The sequence below is a fragment of the Lepidochelys kempii genome, chromosome 6 (genome assembly GCF_965140265.1).
Source record: "Lepidochelys kempii isolate rLepKem1 chromosome 6, rLepKem1.hap2, whole genome shotgun sequence".
Taxonomy (NCBI): Eukaryota; Metazoa; Chordata; order Testudines; family Cheloniidae; genus Lepidochelys; species Lepidochelys kempii.
The window spans coordinates 104,862,588-104,884,192 of NC_133261.1; the positions used below are offsets into that span (position 1 = coordinate 104,862,588).

Sequence of the window (21,605 nt, forward strand, 5' to 3'; positions counted from 1 at the left end):
GGGTGTGTGCTCTCAGAGACCCAGTGCCCTGTTTCATGCATTCTGAGACAGTGCAGCTACACAGTGCCTCTTAAACTTACAGTCGATCCTTAGTGGCTGAGGCCTGTCTCCAGTATGAAATGCATTTTGGTGGGGGAAAGGTAAGGAGAGAACTATTTCTATGTGTTGGAGATAGAGAAAGTCATCACTAACAGATGAAAATATTTCTGTTCACTAATCTCTCCAATCCATCTGCATCACCTAACTGAACACTCTTTGAAATTTAATTTGAATTGTTATGATGTATGACAGACCCACCAAACTCAGGAATAACTCCCAGGAGTCAGAATGACAATTGCAGGTGACATACTCCTTGTGTGATGCAAAATGAGCATGCAAGTGATACGCTACTGAGGTGTTCGTATTATTTAGTTGTGATTGGTATTCTATTAATTGTCCATGTACAGTCTATGTACTGCACATAACAGCAAACCAATGATCATATATCTTTGTTCTTCTTCTTTGCAGCAAAATGTTTGATATTGAGCTTTGCCCACTCCCTTTTTCCATGGAGGAGATGTTTGGCTTCATTAGTTGTCGATTCACGGGCTATCCTTCCTCTGTGCAGGAGCAAGCTTTGCTCTGGCTGCATGTAAGTGACTATTATGGATAGGTCATGCTGAAGCAGCTTACTGGGGTTGTAATTAGAAATGGGTGAAATGGTTCAGACATAAAAGAGCTATCTTGAACTTTCACACATCTCTGAATCAAACCTTTTTTAAGGGTCAGGAAGTCTTTTTCTTCTTCGCTTACCCCCAGTGCAAGCAGATAGGTAGCTCACTGCCTACAAGGGAGGCTAGATGTCACTCTCCCATCTCAGGTGATAGGTCTCAGCTTTTGGTGGAAGGCTAGAAGCCCGTTTTTCCTTTGGCTGTAGGTTGTGTCTTGAGGGTAGGCCCAGCACCTCTGCCTCTTCCCCAGCTGTACTCTAGGGTCTGCACCTAATTTGCTTCGTAGACTGCCGAATGACTTCAGGAACACTTAAGCAATTTTTAAGGGTCCTTTTTTGTGAAGAGCCAGATTGGATTCCCTTTGGAGTCTATCAAAACCACTTGTTGCCTTGACTCCACTGCTCCTGTGTACCAACCCATAAACCTGGCCGGCTGGAGTGAAGAATCATAGAATATCAGGGTTGGAAGGGACCTCAGGAGGTCATCTAGTCCAACCCCCTGCTCAAAAGCAGGACCAATCCCCAATTAAATCATCCCAGCCAGGGCTTTGTCAAGCCTGACCTTAAAAACTTCTAAGGAAGGAGATTCTACCACCTCCCTAGGTAACGCATTCCAGTGTTTCACCACCCTCCTCGTGAAAAAGTTTTTCCTAATATCCAACCTAAACCTCCCCACTGCAACTTGAGACCATTACTCCTTGTCCTGTCCTCTTCCACCACCGAGAATAGTCTAGAACCATCCTCTCTGGAACTACCTCTCAGGTAGTTGAAAGCAGCTATCAAATCCCCCCTCATTCTTCTCTTCTGCAGGCTAAACAATCCCAGTTCCCTCAGCCTCTCCTCATAAGTCATGTGTTCCAGACCCCTAATCATTTTTGTTGCCCTTCGCTGGACTCTCTCCAATTTATCCCCATCCTTGTTGTAGTGTGGGGCCCAAAACTGGACACAGTACTCCAGATGAGGCCTCACCAATGTCGAATAGAGGGGGACGATCACATCCCTCGATCTGCTCGCTATGCCCCTACTTATACATCCCAAAATGCCATTGGCCTTCTTGGCAACAAGGGCACACTGCTGACTCATATCCTGCGTCTCGTCCACTGTCACCCCTAGGTCCTTTTCCGCAGAACTGCTGCCTAGCCATTCGGTCCCTAGTCTGTAGCTGTGCATTGGGTTCTTCCGTCCTAAGTGCAGGACCCTGCACTTATCCTTATTGAACCTCATCAGATTTCTTTTGGCCCAATCCTCCAATTTGTCTAGGTCCCTCTGTATCCTATCCCTGCCCTGCAGCGTATCTACCACTCCTCCCAGTTTAGTATCATCCGCAAATTTGCTGAGAGTGCAATCCACACCATCCTCCAGATCATTTATGAAGATATTGAACAAAACCGGCCCCAGGACCGACCACTGGGGCACTCCACTTGACACCGGCTGCCAACTAGACATGGAGCCATTGATCACTACCCATTGAGCCCGACAATCTAGCCAACTTTCTACCCACCTTATAGTGCATTCATCCAGCCCATACTTCTTTAACTTGCTGACAAGAATACTGTGGGAGACTGTGTCAAAAGCTTTGCTAAAGTCAAGAAACAATACATCCACTGCTTTCCCTTCATCCACAGAACATCATAGAAGGCGATTAGATTCATCAGGCATGACCTTCCCTTGGTGAATCCATGCTGACTGTTCCTGATCACTTTCCTCTCATGTAAGTGCTTCAGGATTGATTCTTTGAGGACCTGCTCCATGATTTTTCCAGGGGCTGAGGTGAGGCTGACTGGCCTGTAGTTCCCAGGATCCTCCTTCTTCCCTTTTTTAAAGATTGGCACTACACTAGCCTTTTTCCAGTCATCCGGGACTTCCCCGGTTCGCCACGAGTTTTCAAAGATAATGGCCAATGGTTCTGCAATCACAGCCGCCAATTCCTTTAGCACTCTCGGATGCAACTCGTCTGGCCCCATGGACTTGTGCACGTCCAGCTTTTCTAAATAGTCCCTAACCACCTCTTTCTCCACAGAGGGCTGGCCGTCTATTCCCCATGTTGTGATGCCCAGCGCAGCAGTCTGGGAGCTGACCTTGTTAGTGAAGACAAGGGCAAAAAAAGCATTGAGTACATTAGCTTTTTCCACATCCTCTGTCACTAGGTTGCCTCCTTCATTCAGTAAGGGGCCCACAATTTCCTTGGCTTTCTTCTTGTTGCCAACATACCTGAAGAAACTCTTCTTGTTACTCTTAACATCTCTCGCTAGCTGCAGCTCCAGGTGCGATTTGGCCCTCCTGATTTCATTCCTACATGCCTGAGTAATATTTTTATACTCTTCCCTGGTCATATGTCCAACCTTCCACTTCTTGTAAGCTTCTTTTTTATGTTTAAGATCCGCTAGGATTTCACTGTTAAGCCAAGCTGGTCGCCTGCCATATTTACTATTCTTTCGACACATCGGGATATACCCAAGCATATGTGCTTCCCCTCCGTACTAAGCAGCTACTTGGACGATTGTCCCTCAGAGATTCATCCTGCAGAGTGCAGCTCCCTTTAAGGCCATGTGCATTTTACAATAGTTGACCTTTTGTGAATAACACTTATGTCCATTGTTATTGCTCCTGCACTGATGAGAGTTACTTGCAGTCAATGCTAGGTGACCTATTTGCAGAGAACAATTTAGTTGATGGCTGTAATAGTTTTTTCTGTTGGCAAATTTTCCACCAACAGATTGTGACTTTTGCAGATTTGCTTATTAACAGCTGTTCGATGACTAGTTTAAGCGAGCACAGTTTTGTCTTTGGTTTGTTCATGAAGGGGTCACTGTGAGAATTCCCTCTTGGTGATTTGCTGCATGTGATGGGTCCCTTGAGAACTGGAAGAGGCCCCGGTCTGTTCACCAATATTTGAAATTGTTTGATGAATCTACTGAGGAATAATGAAAAGAGCTTTTCAGAATGGCCACAGGAATTATGCTGATTGGAGCCTTGGGGGACTACTACAATACAAATAATAAATAGTACTAGTGGATACACCTAGAGAATAATTATTCATGCTAGTAGTTGTGTCATTTTTGCTTCACGAAAACATCTTGTGAAAACACCTCACATCAGAATGTTTGTGAGTAAATGGGGCCTTAAATATCAGCAAAGAGAGTTGTCAGGTTTCAGTTGCAAGCATATTGGAAAGAGCTCTTTGTAGTACTCAGACAGGTCTGCTTGGCTCTGATTCAGCCAGGTACTTAGGCATGTGCCTGACTTTAAGCACGTGCCTAACTTTAAGCACAAATAGTCCCATTTGACTTTCACTTCAATCACGTGAGTAGTTTGATTGGACACATTTTTATGGACCTTGTTGAAGTAGGGGCACGGTTAAAGTATTTATAAAGGTAGTTAGTATTTTTGGTCCGAGCTGAAAACTCATGCTTTTTTATTTTTATCTTTCTTTAGGTGTTATCTGAGTTAGACATTGTGGTTCCTCTTCAGCTACTGATCAGTATGTTTTCCGATGGAGTTAATTCTGTCAAAGAGTTAGCAAATCAAAGAAAATCAAGAGTCAGTGAACTGGCAGGGAATCTTGGCACTCGAAGGGTATTATCTTTCGTCTTGTTTTTTTTCTTTTTCTCCTTAAAACAGTTTCCCTTTTAATTTGCATATGAAGATTTAAAAACTTGCTGCCTATTACTCTAGCACTTGATAGGAAACAAAGTACAGATTTGGAGAGTGATAAAAATCAACACAGCTTAAGTTAATGCCAGCCTCCCATTTGATCAGTTTTAATTTATAAATTAATAATTCGGTAGAGTGTAATTGTGAAATCTCTTTCTGAATGAACTGTTTCACTTGGTGTATGGCATCTATATAATAGCTAAGCACTAGTATTTATTTTGTGTTAACTTTTCCAACAATTTTCATTTTCTGTATCTTCTGTCCACTACTATCAACCAGCAATTTTTAATGGACATCTCGTCATCTAGGGTGAGCTTTCATATTCATGTCGCACGTGTTTAGTAGGGCCTAGGCACTTATTGGTGGTGGTGACAGAGCAGAATTCGTTTCCTTGTCCCTCCATTTTTCCTTGTATTTCACCTAACCTGCCTCTACACTCTCCAATATTTACCTCTGATGGAAGAAGAGAGAAGCAGCTTCCTTTGACTTATTGCTAAGAGCTAACACTTTGTCCAATAGGCAAACCTGCTTAGAGGCTTTTTGAGGGGGCCTTTTTGGTGGCAGATGCATATTCAGTCATTGCAGTTAAATTAAATCCAATCCTGTCTCAATTTCTCTCCTCTAGTCCTTAAAGTGTTATCTGCTGGTAATATGTCAGCAGACAACGTAGACTCTGAATCTCTAGGCTGTCTGCTGTACAAATCAAATGAACCAGTTCGCAGCAGCACAAACCCAAACTGGCCAATATTTAACTCATGCGACCAGCAGCAATAGATCAGACATTTGACTGAATGCTTCTCTAACAGCGCCTCCATTTGCAATGGATTCCTCTATCTGACTCTGGCTTCCAAAATTAATTCACTAGTCTTAAACAGAGAAAATATGAAAAATAAAGCAAACATATTTACTGAAACCTGTGCATAAATTCTGAAAATCTGTTAGTACTTCATTTCTAAAACACTGTACTGTTTCTTGTGTAACAGAAACACAAGCATGTGTCATAAATAACGATCAGTGGAAGCATGTCCTTTTGCTTTCATCAGCCTTATGAATTCTGCTCCTTGTGACTCAGAACTGTAGAGTTTATCCTCTGATTTTCATATTTTAACATCACTTCCAATCTTTACATTTTTGCTGCATTTAGTTACTTTTAGTTGAGTTACAGAAAAACAACGGAAGATTCTGCAGTTACTTGGCATGCAATGTTTATGAAAGCAGTGAATATTTGTTTGCTGGCACTGCAGGTGAGGTGTGGAATGTTTCTTTCATGTTTTAGCACACCTATATTGGGCCAAATTCTGCAGTAGAGGTGCAAAAATGGATGTAAACTAAAGCCACTTGTTAAAATGTGTTCAGGCTTTAAAATTCCAAATTTTGGATTCTGTGGAGCAAAAGAAGATAGGTTGGTGCCCACAGGCATAGTGAATATTCAGGAGAGAACAATGTTATTATTATGCTAGGAGTCTGACTCAGAGGCAAACAGAAATACTGCTAAATGACACCACACACAGCTCATGTGACAGTCAGGTAGCTTAAACTCAGAAGGTCAGATCCTCAGCTCCACTAATGGTGCAAAGGGGCTAAAAGCTGCCGCAAATGGGCAACTGAAGAATCCCTGGGTTGTAGAGGGATCCTCATCTGTTGTAGCATTGGCATTGCAGACAGCAAACTCATAGAGGATAACACAGCCAGTCCAGGACCACTATAGAACACCGTACAGAAGAAACACATAGGTTGACTATACTGTATTTCAGACAATAGTTGGCCTAAAAGTAGACAAATGTGTGGTCTGACAGTGTACTTCCTTGCACCACTATGGGAGTTTGTGTGTGTTACTGGGAGTGATGTGGGGTGCCTATCATGGTGTGGATGTAAATTTTCTGTATCTATGTTGCTTTATTTTATATTCTCTTGCTAGTTGCTTTTCAGCTATGTGACACATCTAGGCATCACCTTAGTTGACACTATTTTCTTAAAAAAAAGAACAGGAGTACCTGTGGCACTTTAGAGACTAACAAATTTATTAGAGCATAAGCTTTCGTGAGCTACAGCTCACTTCATCGGATGCATAGAATGGAACATAGAGTAATATACATATACATACAGATAAGTTGGAAGTTACCATACAAACTGTGAGAAGCTAATTAGTTAAGATGAGCTATTATCAGCAGAAAAAAACAACTTTTATAGTGATAATCAAGATGGCCCATTTAGACGGTTGACGACAAGAAGGTGTGAGGATACTTAACTTAAGGAAATAGATTCAATATGTGTGATGTCCCAGCCACTCCCAGTCTCTATTCAAACCCAAGTTAATGGTATCTAGTTTGCATATTGATTCAAGCTCAGCAGTTTCTCCTTGGAGTCTGTTTTTGAAGCTTTTCTGTTGCAAAATTGCCACCCTTAAATCTTTTACTCAGTGGCCACAGAGGTTGAAGTAAAAAGAAAAGGAGTACTTGTGGCACCTTAGAGACTAACCAATTTATTAGAGCATAAGCTTTCGTGAGCTACAGCTCACTTGAAGTGTTCTCCTACTTGTTGTGAATGGACACAAATCTGACACCAGGAATCATAACATGCAGAAACTGGTAGGAGAACTCATCAACCTCTGTGGCCACTCAGTAAAAGATTTAAAGGTGGCAATTTTGCAACAGAAAAGCTTCAAAAACAGACTCCAAAGAGAAACTGCTGAGCTTGAATTAATATGTAAACTAGATACCATTAACTTGGGTTTGAATAGAGACTGGGAGTGGCTGGGTCATCACACATATTGAATCTATTTCCTTAAGTTAAGTATCCTCACACCTTCTTGTCAACTGTCTAAATGGGCCATCCTGATTATCACTACAAAAGTTTTTTTTTTCTGTTGATAATAGCTCATCTTAACTAATTAGCCTCTCACAGTTTGTATGGTAACTTCCAACTTGTGTGTGTGTGTGTATATATATATATATATATAATATATATATATATATTATATATACACACACACAGATAGCTTATGCTCTAATAAATTTGTTCCTCTAAGGTGCCCCAATACTCCTGTTCTTTTTGCGGATACAGACTAACATGGCTGCTACTCTGAAAACTATTTTCTTAATATACCCTCTTTTTTTTCATCAGCCACTACCCTGCATTCAGAGCATTTGTGGGGTTAGATTACACTGATCTGACATTCTATGATAAGCAAAAGGAACTTGTCTCCTTTATCTTCTGTAGTCATTTTCTGGCCAGTTTACACTAGGAGGCCAAATTCACCTCTGATGTAACTTTACTGAGATCAGCAGAATTACACCAAGCATTAATTTGACCTCAACTGTCTTGCGTACACCAACATGTACATCAGTGCAGAATTTGGCCCATTGAATTTATAATATATTTTAACGTTTAGTGGCATTAAGAACCAGTTGAAAATGTACAAGAAACAGCCCTAACAGGGAACAGTAAACCACTTTCCCTCCTTTCCTTTAGTATCATACTAGCCAATGCCCAAGTGTTTAAAGTTGACTTGCGTGTATCCACTTTTTGTTTCTTCAGGTGAGTGTTGTCTCTGATCCTGGGCGCAGGGTTCAGCACAATATGCTGAGTCCTTTCCCAAGTCCTTTCCAGAGCCCATTTCGCAGCCCCATGCTCAGTCCTTTCCGTAGCCCTTTCAAGAACTTTGGACACCCTGGAGGGAGGACTATCGACTTTGACTGTGATGAAGATGAAATGAATCTGAACTGCTTCATACTGATGTTTGATCTCATCCTGAAGCAGGTGCCAGCAGATAAAGAATTTCGATTGTTAAACTGATGCAAAAATACAGTTCTCAATACTTGAAACCCACCTATGTTTTTTCTGAGTGACCTGAAAGGAAATTAACTATTCCCATGTTTAGATGAACACAAAAGTCAAAAGACATGAAAAATATGTGGATCTAAACAGTGTAATCAGACTGGTCACTTTATTGGGACTTTGTAGAAATCAATTTACAGCTGTCAACATGCAGAGTTTCATAGATTTAACTGCAAGTGTGATTTTAAACTAATTTGGTTAAACTGGTACAAAAGGCACTGTGGACACTTGTTTTGGTTTAAACCAGACTTATTTTAGTTTACTTTAAGTCAGTGTCAGCACTTGTCTGTACAAGAAAGTTGCACAGGTTTAATTTAAGATTATAATTTTAAATCACTTTAGTTAAATTGATGGAAACTCCTTGTGGACAAGTTGTTGAATTGATTAGGCTGAATCAAAATAAGCCACACTTAAACCAGAATAAACATGTTCACATAGAGGTTTGTATTGGTTTAACTAAGTCACTTTATAAACTGATTTAAGGCCAGGTCTACGCTAAAAAGTTAGGTTGACCCAGCTAAGTCGCACAGGGGTGTGAAAAAAACACATCCCTGAGTGACGTAGTTATGTTGACCTAACCCCCAGCATAGACAGCGCTAGACTGATGTAGAAATCTTCCTTTGACCTAGCTTCTGCCTCTTGGGGAGTAGGATTGACTATAGCAACAGGAGAACCCATCCCATTGCTGTAGTGAGTGTCTACACTGAAGTGCTATAGCAGGACATCGACAGTGCTTTTAAGTGTAGACACTTCTGTAGGTAGACAAGTCCTTAAGAACAGAAATAAACAAAACCAAAATAAACCACTTTTCAATTAAAATAAGTGTGTGCACATGGATTTGCACTAGTTTAGCGAATTTCTTTTAAGTGCTGCACTAATTGCAAACTTATCTGTTAAGAACCCCTAAGGTCTATCTTCACTAGGGCCATGTCTACCAATGCAGCTGCTCTATGCCAGCAGGAGAGATCTCGCCCATTGACATAATTAAACCACCCCTAACGAGCAGCGGTGGCTAAGTCAGCAGGAGAGTGTCTCCTGTTAACATAGCACTATACACACTGGTGCTTCTGTCTGTGTAACTCGGGGTGATTTTTCATATCCCTGAGCAACGTCAGTTATACTGACAAAAGTGCTAGCGTAGACATAGCCTAGGAAAAAGGTGTGTGTTTAACTTGAGTTATCTAACATGAGGTAGAATCCTAGTGAAGGCAGTCTGTGGTTTTCACGTGAGTTAGCAAGTCGAGTTAAAGACTGGGGGAGCCTCACTGCTAACCAACTGCCTTGTGTTCAGCTAGGGTTTTACCTCATGTTGGTTAGAAATGCATCTCTTTTCCTAGTGAAGACACCTCCTTAATGGGGATGCCTTCATCCAATGTTAAGGGATTCAGTGGCACTTAACCAAGTGTTAAATTGGTGTGACATTCTGAGCTCTGACCTTTTAATATAGAATTTACCAAATAAGATTAGGAGCAGCCGTAAAGATGAAGTGCAGTCAATGTCTTTCTCATTCTTGTCTTTTTTATTTCATGTAGTGTTTTATTTCATTTAAGTCTTTCCCAACTTTTTTTTAAATTGCTTCCTTTCAGTTTCAGAACAGCTACTTAATCAGGATGAAGAAAAGGAGTACTTGTGGCAAGTTAGAGACTAACAAATTTATCTGAGCATAAGCTTTCATGAGCTACAGCTCACTTCAAATGGCATATCCCAGTATAATGCTCTCTTGATATAGGTCCTAATATTCAGAAATGGCCTTTGATTTGCAGTGCCTCCATTTTTGGTCCCCTCCCCCTCCACCAACAGCTGATTTGTAGGTGATTAGCAGCTCTAAAAATCAGGCTCAGATTTCAGATCCCAGCCTCTGCTGAAGTCCCTTTGTGCTACTCTAGTGATTCAGAGAGGACATAAAGTTCCCTTGAGTGGACAAATTAGGATGCTCCTGGTTGGAGGAGTCCCAGGGTGGCATAGAGTTGTCATAGGTAGCTCTACACAACCTGCTGTCACAGTCACTGATTTAGGGGCATGGCAAGAGTGTAGGAAGGAAAGAGGATGTGGCCAGAGCGCTGCTGTGCTCTGACGATCCTCAGCTGGTGTAATGGCCCCTTGGGACTGTTACCAACTGGGATAAATGAAAGGAGCCCAGGTGGTTGGTCTGACTTGTGCTGAGAGCTGAATTGGAACCCACAGAGTCAGGGATCAGGGGAAAGCACAAAGTTAGTGTAAAGCCATCTTTGTCTCTCCCCTCAAGTCCTGCACTAAACACATCTCTGCTGGACCCAAGGATGGCGCTAGGGCTGAGTTTTACAAAGTGGTCTAAGTGATTTAGATACCAATCTCCTATTAAAGTTAATGGGAATCGGACATGCAAATCTCCTATGTGGCTATGAAAATCCCACCCTAGGTGTCTATAGTTGGGCACCCAAAATCAGTGGCTGCTTTTGAAACTGTGAGCCACACTACATGTCATACTCTGTCTTGTTAATTTAATACTGGCAGTAATGTGAGAATAAGCAGAATAGGAAGAGCACTGATCATTAATCAAATAGTTAATTTCTTACCGTTCTGTCACTGACTTTCAGATGGAACTCCAAGATGATGGCATCACCCTGGGTTTAGAGAACAGTCTCTCGAAGGACATAATTTCCATCATAAACAATGTATTTCAGGCCCCTTGGGGTGGCTCTCACACCTGTCAGAAGGACGAAAAAGTAGTAGAATGTAACCTGTGCCAGTCTAGCATTCTCTGTTACCAGCTGGCTTGTGAGCTGCTGGAACGACTAGCTCCAAAAGAAGAAATCAGACTGGTGGTAAGTAGTGAAACAAATAGCTTATGTAATTAAATGACAAATTATGAGAGTTCTCCCAAACTCCTGTTTTAATTAGCCTGTCATAAGGAAATGAACTGCACTGATCTTATACATAGAGGAATTCCAGAGCAAAATTCCCATTGACTTCTCAGATCTCATAAGCTTGTATGGGAAATCTTCAAGGCGCACTCGGTAGCAATGATATTGATACAATAGTTGGCACTCTTCTTTCTATATCAGCATTGAACCAGTGCTGGCAGGGCTCTGTTGTTGGAGGTGATGTCTTTCAGATAAAAAGGATGCTGCTTAGTGCTTTTCGTCTTCAAAGTTGTTTATATAACTAGTTAAAACCAAGGGCCAAGATTTTCAAGTGACTAGTGATTTTAGGTGATTCAGTTTTCAAGTGTCTGATTTGAGGTCCCTTAAAGGGGCCTGATCTTTAGAAAGTCAGGTCCCTCGAAGCTGGTTCAGGTTGGGCACCCCACATCACTAGTCCCTTTTGAACATCTTAACCAAAGTTCCTGGCCACTTGTGATCATTAACGATCCTTTGTTACTTTTTATGAGAGTTACTTGAATGGCTAGATTTGAGACTGCTGACAGTACCACACTCGAATGTACAGTCCATTCATGCTCAGTTTGGGCCCTGTTTATGCATGCAGGATTTAACTTAAAGATCAGGTTTTGGCCTTGTGTATGGAAGTCTGTACATCAAGAAATGAATTGAATTCTTCAGTTTCCCCATCTGTAAAATGAGGACGATGATACTGACCTTCTTTGTAAACTGCTTTGAGGTCTACTGATGAGAAGTACTAAATAAGAGCTAGGTATAATCATTATTGTGTCCTTATAGGAGCCCACAGACAACCTGGAGGATAGTCTTCTGTATACTAGACCCGAGTTTATTATAGGAACTGAAGGGGAAGAGGAAAATAAATCTGCAACAAAACATGGAGAAAACCCAGGAAATCATACAGAGACAACAGAAAATGCTAGTAAGTTAGGAGGACATTTGAACTAGGTGTTAAATGAAGCATTGGTTTGGCTTTATTTCTTAAAAAAAAGATACAAATATTTGAAGTAGCCTTGCAAGTTCAACAGCACGAAATTGATAGTTTTTCATGCATTTAATACTTTTAAAATTTGTTCATTCTATGGGAAAGTTGCATTCCATTTATACACTTATATAGCAAAATTGTTGGACCAAGAAAAAAATCATTAAAAAACCCATTCCTTTGATCACACAGAAAAATTTTATGGGTCAAATTAATTCCTGATATAATTCTACTGACTGCAGTAGAGATACAGCTGGGATGCATTTGCCCTTTGCAGCAATCTCACCTTCCCTTGGTTTATTTTCTAGTTTCATTCCCAACCAGCAAAAGAGATGATTAATGACTCTAATGTAACTTGATTTTAGCATCAATAAAAAATGACACTGAAAGAAAATTCTGTTACCAGCAACTTCCGGTTACGTTGAAGCTCATATACACTATATTGCAGGTACAGCTGATTACTTTTTAAATTTATATATTTGATTTAATGACATCCCTGCTTTGAGAGTAGTATTAATTACATGAATTGCTTGCACAGGAAATGGCCAGATTTGAAGAGCCAGACATTCTTTTTAACATGCTGAACTGTTTGAAGATTCTCTGTCTTCATGGGGAATGTTTGTACATTTCAAGAAAGGACCATCCACAATTCTTAGCTTACATTCAAGATCACATGCTGATTGCAAGGTATGCTTTTAACCCAGGAATTGTCATTTTAATTTATATTACAGTTAATGCTTCTTAATTCCAACCAGAATCAGAGGTCCATTTTGCTAGGCATTGTACAAACACACAGTGAGAAGCAGTTGCTACTTCAAAGATCTTACAGTTTAAATAGACAAGATAGTCAAAGGGTGAGAAGAGAAACAGAGGCACAGAAAAGTGAAGTGACTTCTCTAAGGTCACACAGAACCCATGTATCCTAACTCCCAGTCCAGTGCTCCATTTGCTAGACCACTGTGCCTCCCTGATTGCAGTGCAAATTTGGTTCCAGGAATGGTCATATATTGTCCATGAAACTGATTTGTGGATAATAAAAAAACAGTTCAAGGAAAAGCAGATCAGAATTATGTACAGCATGTGAATTTTATTTTTAAATCATAAGTTCTGTTTTGAGTGCTGTGGGCTGAAACACTTGCTGTAGTTTATTTTCAAGGAGTTTGGCCATGTGAACAACGAACTTGTCATCTCATTTACTAAGAAACTGACATTGTGTAGATCTCATTCCTTTCTTTCCTCCCTTCCCTTTTGTCCATTATTGTCTCTCCTTATGTCAAGTCTTATTGCTCTGGGGCCCAATCATGTAAACACCTTACTAGCGTAAGCAATTCAATCAGCTTTGGTGGGACAACTTGTGTGAGTAAGGACTTGCAGGATTCATCTTAAATTGTTAAATCTTCAGAGCTTTCTTGGATTATTTATTTGTCTGTAAGGCACTACGTGCACTTGTGGTGCAGTATAAATAATGATAATAATAAGAAGGGTTGCACAATATCTCTGTTCTCAAGAGTGCATATGGCAGTGTTTATATTAGACATTAGCTAGAGCCGGTAGAAAATCAGGAAATTCTGGTATTTGACATTTTGTTTCTGTCTGTACATACAAAGCGATGTAGTCTAATTTAGCTGTAACCACTCAAGAAAGAGATCTTGGAGTCATCATGGATAGTTCTCTGGAAACATCTGCTCAATGTGCAGTTGCAGTCAATAAAGCTAACAGAATGTTAGGAACCATCAAGAAAGGGATTGATAATAAGACAGAAAATATGATGTCACTCTATAAATCCATGGTACACCCAGTCCTTGAATACTGCATGCAATTCTGGTCAGCCCATCTCAAAAAAAGATATATATTAGAAATGGAAAAGGAACAGAGAAGGGCAACAAAAATTATTAAGGGTATGGAACGGCTTCCATATTAGGAGAGATTAAAAAGACTAGGACTATTCATCTTAGAAAAATAGATGACTAAGGTGAGATATGCTAGAGGTCTATAAAATCATAAATGGTGTGGAGAAAGTGAATACGGAAGTATTATTTACCCCTACACATAACACAGGAACCAGGGATCACCCAATTAAATTAATAGGCATCAGGTTTAAAACTTAGATACAGAAGTATTTCTTTACACTATGCACAGTTAACCTGTGGAACTTGTTGCCAGGGAATGTTGTGAAGGCCAAAAGTATAACTGGGTTTTAAAAAAAAAAAACCTAGATAAGTTCATGGAGGCTAGGTCCATCAATGCCTGTTAGCCAGGATGGTCAGGGATGAACCCCATGCTCTAGGTGTCCCTAAACCTCTGACTGCCAGAAGCTGGGACAAGATGACAGGGGATGGATCACTTGCTAATTGCCCTGTTCTGTTCATTCCCTCTGAAGCATCTGGCATTGGCCACTGACTGCAGATCAGCTACTGGGTTACATGGACCATTGATCTGACCCAGTATGGCTGTTCTTATGTTTGTCAGTTCCAAATCTGGATGAAAAATTGAAATATTAAATTTTTTTACTGGAATTAAATGTTGAAATGTTTTGGTTCAGTTTGACAGGGAACTATGTCTGCCTGAGTTGCTGCAGTGCCTCAAAGGGGTTGTAATTTGGGTACATCCCTCCTCCCCATTCTCTTCTATGGACCAGGCTCCTGTCACAGACGGTATTCCCTGTAATGCGCCACAAAGGGAGCATCTGGAGGGGAGAATGAGGTGCACCATGGGAGATAGAGTCTGGCTGGGGAGCCAAGCCCACAGGGGGAGAAAGAGGGCATGAAGCATCTGAACTACAGCTTCCATGAGGCACTGCAGCTGCCCGGGTGGACGCAGATTAATGTTGAACTGACCCGTAACAAAATGTTTAATTCAGTTAAAAAAAACTGAAAAGTTTTTTGATTCAGGAACACCCCGTCAGAAATGAAATATTTCATTTAGATTTTCCCAATAAAAAAAATCAAAAACATTTTGGTAAAATTAAAGTTTTACCGAAGACCACTTAGATTTTGCAGGAACAACGTTTTCTATAAAAAAAAATGGTTCGAAAATTCCCTGCTACCTCTTAATATTAGCTGAGAAATATGTCATTTGGCGAGGGTAAAACCAAAGGGGAGTAACCAACTGTAAGCAGGTGCCAAAGCATCACTGTTGGAGAGAGGACACCAAATGAGATCGACCTTTGATCTGATCAGGCATAGCAGTTCCTGTGTTGCACACACTGCTTGTTTTACGAGCCAGATGTATGTTTCTCATGTGGAGTAATACATTTCTGTCTCCGTTATGCTGGTGAATGTCTATCATAGACAATTTCCAAAAAACTGCTAGAACCTCCCCCCAAAAAATTAATTCAAATGAATATAGATGCAGGGGAATATGGGACTTCCACATACAGCAACATTGAATTGTTAACATGGGTGCTGGGTGTAACTCACAAATGTTACCCCTTTTCTTATTAAGCAAATTCCCCCCAGCAACATAATGTTGACATTTAATATGAAGGATGTTCTGTGAAGTAAAAGACAGATTCTGTGATCAGATTTGCTTTTGTTGGTCCTTCTAGCTTATGGAGAGTAGTGAAGTCTGATTTCTCTCAGCTTTCTTCATTGGCTGTCCCACTTCTTCTACATGCTCTGTCGCTTCCTCATGGAGCTGATATTTTCTGGACAATCATAAACAGCAATTTTAACAGCAAAGACTGGAAGATGAGGTTTGAAGCAGGTAGGTCTGAGAAGTGTATGATATTTGCATGGGGGTTAATATGGCAGGGAGGAAGGGGCTTTGTCAGTTGCAGGTATTGTAGTTGACATTGGCTGTTTAAGGTAGAGAAGCTCTTTTTCTATAGTTTCTTTCCATCTGCTACCCATAAGTGTTTTTTTTTTTTTTGTTTTTAAATATTCATTGTCTTCATTGGCTGCTCTGGTGGTTGATTTAATAAAATCATACACCACACTGATAGAAAAGACCCAGTAGGTCCTCCACACATAGTCCATCTATCTCTAATCAATGCAGGATTGTTCCTTATAGTCCATTTCCTAGTGCTCAGGCTAGCCTAGTTTACAAAACTCCAGTCATGGAGCATTACTCACTGTGTACCCTCTTGGATCGCCTTTTAAATGTTATTTAACTTAGTTCTCCATTATTGGTGTATGTTTGTAGCATGATAAAATTCTCTAGTAATCTCCACGCATAGTTTTACCCTTCTGTTATCAGAAAAAACAGATATATATTACTGCCCATTGGATTGATATTCTCTGTACTGGTCAATCAAGGCCCATGATGTAAGTTCAGGTTTAATGCCAAGAAGCAGTGAGTGTTCTCGTCTGCTCCTTAAAAGAGGAGTAACTTCAAATCAAAATGATCCTGGTATTTGAAATAGGGGAATGAAAAGAAAGGAGCAGCTATTACAATCAATGGGCCTTACTTATTTTCCTCTGTTACGCTGGTGTCAATCTACTGACTTCAGTGGAGTTACTTTTAATTTACACTGGTGTAAGGAAGAAGAGACTCAAGCCCACTGGATTTTGGTTTTGGAATTATTGGCCCACATCCTTGGCTGCAGACAAGGAGTGCACAGGACAGCTTAGGAAAAGGGGTGTGGTGTAAAGAGGTCTTTGGCCAGCGGTACACCAGGACAGTCCATCTAAAAGCTGCTCTAAATTCTGCTGTTTGCCAGTGCCTCTGAAGGGCCATTACAGCTGCTTGCGATTGCTAGGATGCAGAGAACCAGATGAAATTTTATTGGCCTGTATTATACTGAAAGTCAGGCTAGATGATCGTAATAGTCCCTTTTGGCCTTAAAATCTATGAATTTAGAAGCCCCTTCCTCTAGCCCTGCCAGTTGTAGGCAGGTTGGGTGGTGTAGAAGCAGCTGTCCTGGCTCTGTGCCTTCAAAAGATCCTCCTGCACTGGAATGATCCTCCTGTGGCTGGCTGTGCTGGCATTGGAGCCACTTTTCACTGACGCTATGAAACAAAGTGGCTGTAGTGTAGGGGAGAATCTGGGAACCTGTAAGTAATTGGAGGTGATGAGAAAAATGTGCACTTGTTGCACAGAGCTGGAAGTGGAAACAAGTTGATGTTTCAATTATTCTTTGTTGTTTTCGATGAGATACAGGCCTGTGTATGTTGTTCAAAACACAGGTCACTGCCTGAATTAATGTGAATATTCTCTTTGTTTTGCGGTCTTGTCTGCTGCAGTAGAGAAAGTGGCTGTTTTGTGCAGGTTTCTGGATATTCACTCAGTGACAAAAAATCACCTGCTGAAGTATTCTTTGGCTCATGCGTTCTGCTGTTTTTTGACTGCTGTGGAGGATGTCAACCCAGCAGTGGCTACAAGAGCTGGGCTATTACTTGACACCATAAAGAGGCCAGCTTTGCAGGTAGGTTCACCATATGGAACAAAAGCATACATCAAAGCTAGAAATGAGTGCAAGTGACAAAGACAGGATCTTGACCCATTTTTTCCCCCAAAGTTCAAAGGCGTTCAGATTCATAGTCTGGAGTTTGGCCCATCACTATAACCTCAGAAAACACAGCATCTTAAGGTTCTCAGTAGCTAACTGACACAGAGGCAACATGCCCTTTACAGGTTCTAGAGGTGCCAGTCTTCTGGTCCAAAACACTAGAGCTTCCAGTAGGGTTCTATAGCATCTGAGCTATTACTTGAAAAAATATAATTATTTTTATAATGGTAAAACAAATTGGGGTGATTTTATTTTTAATGCTGGGGAAAAAAATATAGTTCAAAAATCTACTGACTCACAGGAAGGCCCTTCGTTTTCAGTTTTTACTGATTCTTACTGAAAATTTCCCAGGTTTTACAAAAGCTATTATTCAGTTTTTACTGATTTTCACCCTAAGTTTGGACCAATCATGTACAGGAAAATACTGTTTATATTAAGAAAATCTAATACATTATATAAGGTAAATGTGTTTATGTTAATAATAAATTAGTCTAAGTGTAATTGTGAGTTGTTTGTTAAAGTAAGGCAAAGTAGTGGAAGATTCACACACTCACATGTGCATATGTGTACGAACTGTTAATGTACATTTTATGAAATAAACCACAGCATTAAACTCCTTTTACTTTCAGTATTTTTACTTTTCTCTATATGTTGTTTTTTCTGTCCTCCTGTCTCCCAATATTTACCAGAAAACAGTGAAGTTAATTTTTTGCACTGATTTTCACCCGTTTTTTTATCTTTGTGGTAAACACTGATAAATTACTAGGAATTTTTAAATAAAATAACACTGTACATGAAGGGCCTTACTCACAGGTAAACTGATAGCAGAAATTTTTATGAAAACAAAGCTACCTATTGCCTTGATCTTTGAAAGATTTATACACATGTTTACCTTTAAGCATGTGAGAAGACCTACTGATTGGACTACTTGTGCTTAAAATTAAGCACATATATAAATCTTTGCAGGATCAGGACCTACATTTATAAGCAAGATGAAAAAATCTCATTATAAAGTTTAGTGCAATATCTGGTATAAATTATTTCTGGTAGATAGAACAAAAACAGTATTTAAGTAATAATTCCAGTACAGTTGCCCATAAAATGCAGTTAAGAGTTTGCTATTTTATACGATGTATGGGGCAGATTTTCAAAGCACAGCTCAGGGACTGTGGATTCTGCTGAAGACAGTGGGAGTTGCTCAGCTCCAGTCCTGTGTAAATCTTTTCAGATGTGTCCCTAGTGCTTTGACAAATTGATTGCATATGCCAAAGGCTGCAAATAACTGCCCAAACCAGATTTTTCTTTGTGGTCTGGCCAAAGGTGGTTCTTGTTGAGGAAGACAGACTTGTCCCACATATGCTGTACTTGTTAAATATTTAATCTCTGTTGTCTTTTTCAAACATGAATGTTGACAGCAAGCTCAAAATTCTTGTGCTAATAAAACACAGCAGCATTTTATGAGATTAGTGCCTTTGATACTTTTAACCATGTACTAGATCTTTCTCATTTGGGGCCTGAGCCTACCTACCTAAAACTCCTACTGAAATCAATGGGAATTTTGGGTACACTAGAAGGTCAAGATCAGACCTATAGTTTTGAGCTATGTAGTTATTAAAACATTTAAAATAACATTTTTGATTACTTAGAACAGTTGAACCAGTAGAATTGCTGCTAAAGTCCCATCATGTTTCATGGATTGAATGAATGGGAGGTAACATATGTTTCTAGTGGTACATGCTTCAATAGTCTCCACTCTCCATGAAAACTATATCAAACTCCTTGGATTTCTGTTGGCAAGCAAAGTCCTTTCCATTAGCTTTTGACTTAAGTGCACTAGCCCCAATGCTACTTTTATGGCTCTGCTGGAAATAAATGGCTAAATTCCCGGAACCCCCTTGCTTTTGAAGACTCCTTGAAAGTAATGGGTTTGCATGGATGAAAATGAAGGCAGAATTCAGCCCAAGAATTCTGAGGCAAAGGGTTTTGCATGGTGTGCACATCTGCATTGGTAATACCCACAGTATTACCAGCCTGACAGGTATGTCATAGCAACGGTGGGGTTTGGGTTTGAAACTGTTTCTAGATGCACTGCATTGATTCCTGTATACCTTGCTTGTCAGAACTCTGGGTTGCTTCCTCTGCTTTAAAATGACTTGGGGCCACTACGCTGGTATAACTTCACTGGAACCAAGAGAGCAGCAGGGTGTGATCAGGGAGAATCTTGTGTGTTGCATGTAATAGGTTATATGGCAACATTTTACCCTATGTATTTTTAAAAATTAAAATGGAAAATCCCCCATTCAAAATGACGAGGGCCTAATTGTTCCCTCACTTACACTGGTTTTCCATCAACTTCAGTAGAGTTATTCCCAACTGACATGTGTGAGAGACCAGAAACAGGCTCCTCTTCTCTACCAGCTGATTAGAGAAGTTGTGAGGTTTGCCTCGCTATTTTAAAGAACACTTGTTATACTCTTTACATTTGAGTTCTGTTCTTTTTTTCCTCCACAGGGTCTGTGCCTCTGCCTTGATTTCCAGTTTGATACAGTTGTCAAAGACAGACCCACAATTCTCAGCAAGCTTTTGCTCCTTCATTTTCTAAAGCAGGACATTCCAGCTTTGAGCTGGGAGTTCTTTGTGAATCGCTTTGAGACACTGTCTCTGGAAGCACAGCTTCATCTGGACTGCAACAAAGAATTCCCTTTTCCAACAAGTAAGCAGAATCGGAAACACATTACCTTTCACCACTGCTGGAATTCAGCTCCCTGAACTAGGGAAGGAGAGAAGCGAAGGCCCCATCTGCAGTGGGGCTATAACCAGGTTTGCTGAACTGGTGTAGTCATTTTAAACTAGAAGTGGATAACCCAGTGTGAACATGCCTAGACCAGATTAGGATACATTATATTTGAAGGTTTTTGAACACCATGTTCTGCTTTAGTTAAAACATGGTTCTCAGACTTTGTTGAAACATAATTTGGTTCTGTGAATAGTCAGGGTCAAACTGAGTTAGCCTGAATGTTCTTTAGAACCAGTTCCCCCAAACACTGTTCTTGAGCCCTAGTGTAGAGGGGTTTTTAGTTTGCCCTATTATTATTATTAATTAATAAATTAATTATACTATTATTATGTATTTATTATTATTCCCAAAGGCTCCAGTCATGTTTGGCCCTCATTCTGCTGGGGGCTGTAGAAAGATAGGTAAAGAGACAATCCCTGACCCAGAAGCCATACAGTCCAAAAGACACAAATGGATGAATGGGAATGATGATATTACATTGGGGCTCATACAACAGTTAATAATTCCCACTGTGTCTGTAACAGACATTTGTTACCAGAGGTACTGCACATACCTGGCTTCCTGTTAAGATACCCATGGAGATCCTGTTTTTTTTTTTTTCCATCCTCCAATGGGCTAAGACAAAATAATAATTGCACTTGTCTTTGTATGATTATTTTCACATGATTTATTTGATTTGTAATTTTTAAATCAGTAACTTAAAGTGAAAAATATTTGGAAGCATTTAATATATAACTATGCTTCAGATGTCCACCTTTTGCCCCTTTGCTTCTTGGCATTGCAAACATAACCATATGGTGTTTAGGGGATTTGATTATTTGCTTTTGGATCTCTAATTACTGTAAAAATCAAAGGGCTTCAATGTCTCATGTGCCCAGATCATCAGTGATTCCATTAAAGCTAATTGAAGTGCACTGGCAGGGGTGAAAGGAACTTAAGAGACTTACTGGTACGCAGGGCCGGGGTCCTGAGCAGCAGGTGGGTGGGGGGTGGCCTCAGATGGAAGGGGTGGGGCCTTTAAATCACTGCGGAAGCCCCACAGTAGCTGTAGCTGTGGTGGTGGCTGGAAGCCCCGGAGCTCTGGCGGCGATTTAAAGGGCCAGGGGCTCCAGCCAATGCCAGGAGCGCAGGGCCTTTTTAAATTGCCTGCCTGGGGAAGCTGCCCCCGCTGGTATGGTCGGCTGTGTACCAGCTCTTGCCGGTACGCTGTACTGTACCGTACCGGCTTACTTTCACCTCTGTTTACTGGTAATAATCTCCTGGGAGAGGAGAACCCTGTTCAGAGGACTCAGGGGGCACTG

The 21,605-nt window shown here is 40.6% G+C and overlaps 1 protein-coding gene across 12 annotated transcripts in view; it reads left to right on the plus strand.

The window, feature by feature from the left end:
• Nucleotides 1–21,605, plus strand: part of UNC79 (unc-79 homolog, NALCN channel complex subunit) — a 161,993-nt gene that overhangs the window by 47,402 nt on the left and 92,986 nt on the right. For 10 of the 12 annotated variants that reach the window (XM_073349519.1, XM_073349521.1, XM_073349522.1 and 7 more), the window contains 11 exons: nt 508–631; nt 4,145–4,285; nt 4,643–4,672; nt 7,901–8,122; nt 10,777–11,004; nt 11,857–11,998; nt 12,424–12,506; nt 12,597–12,745; nt 15,606–15,763; nt 17,242–17,423; nt 20,019–20,220. In XM_073349519.1, the coding sequence (XP_073205620.1) occupies nt 508–631; nt 4,145–4,285; nt 4,643–4,672; nt 7,901–8,122; nt 10,777–11,004; nt 11,857–11,998; nt 12,424–12,506; nt 12,597–12,745; nt 15,606–15,763; nt 17,242–17,423; nt 20,019–20,220 (1,661 nt within the window). The remainder of the gene's footprint in view (nt 1–507; nt 632–4,144; nt 4,286–4,642; nt 4,673–7,900; nt 8,123–10,776; nt 11,005–11,856; nt 11,999–12,423; nt 12,507–12,596; nt 12,746–15,605; nt 15,764–17,241; nt 17,424–20,018; nt 20,221–21,605) is intronic. The other 2 variants (XM_073349520.1, XM_073349524.1) reach the window with 2 other exon arrangements.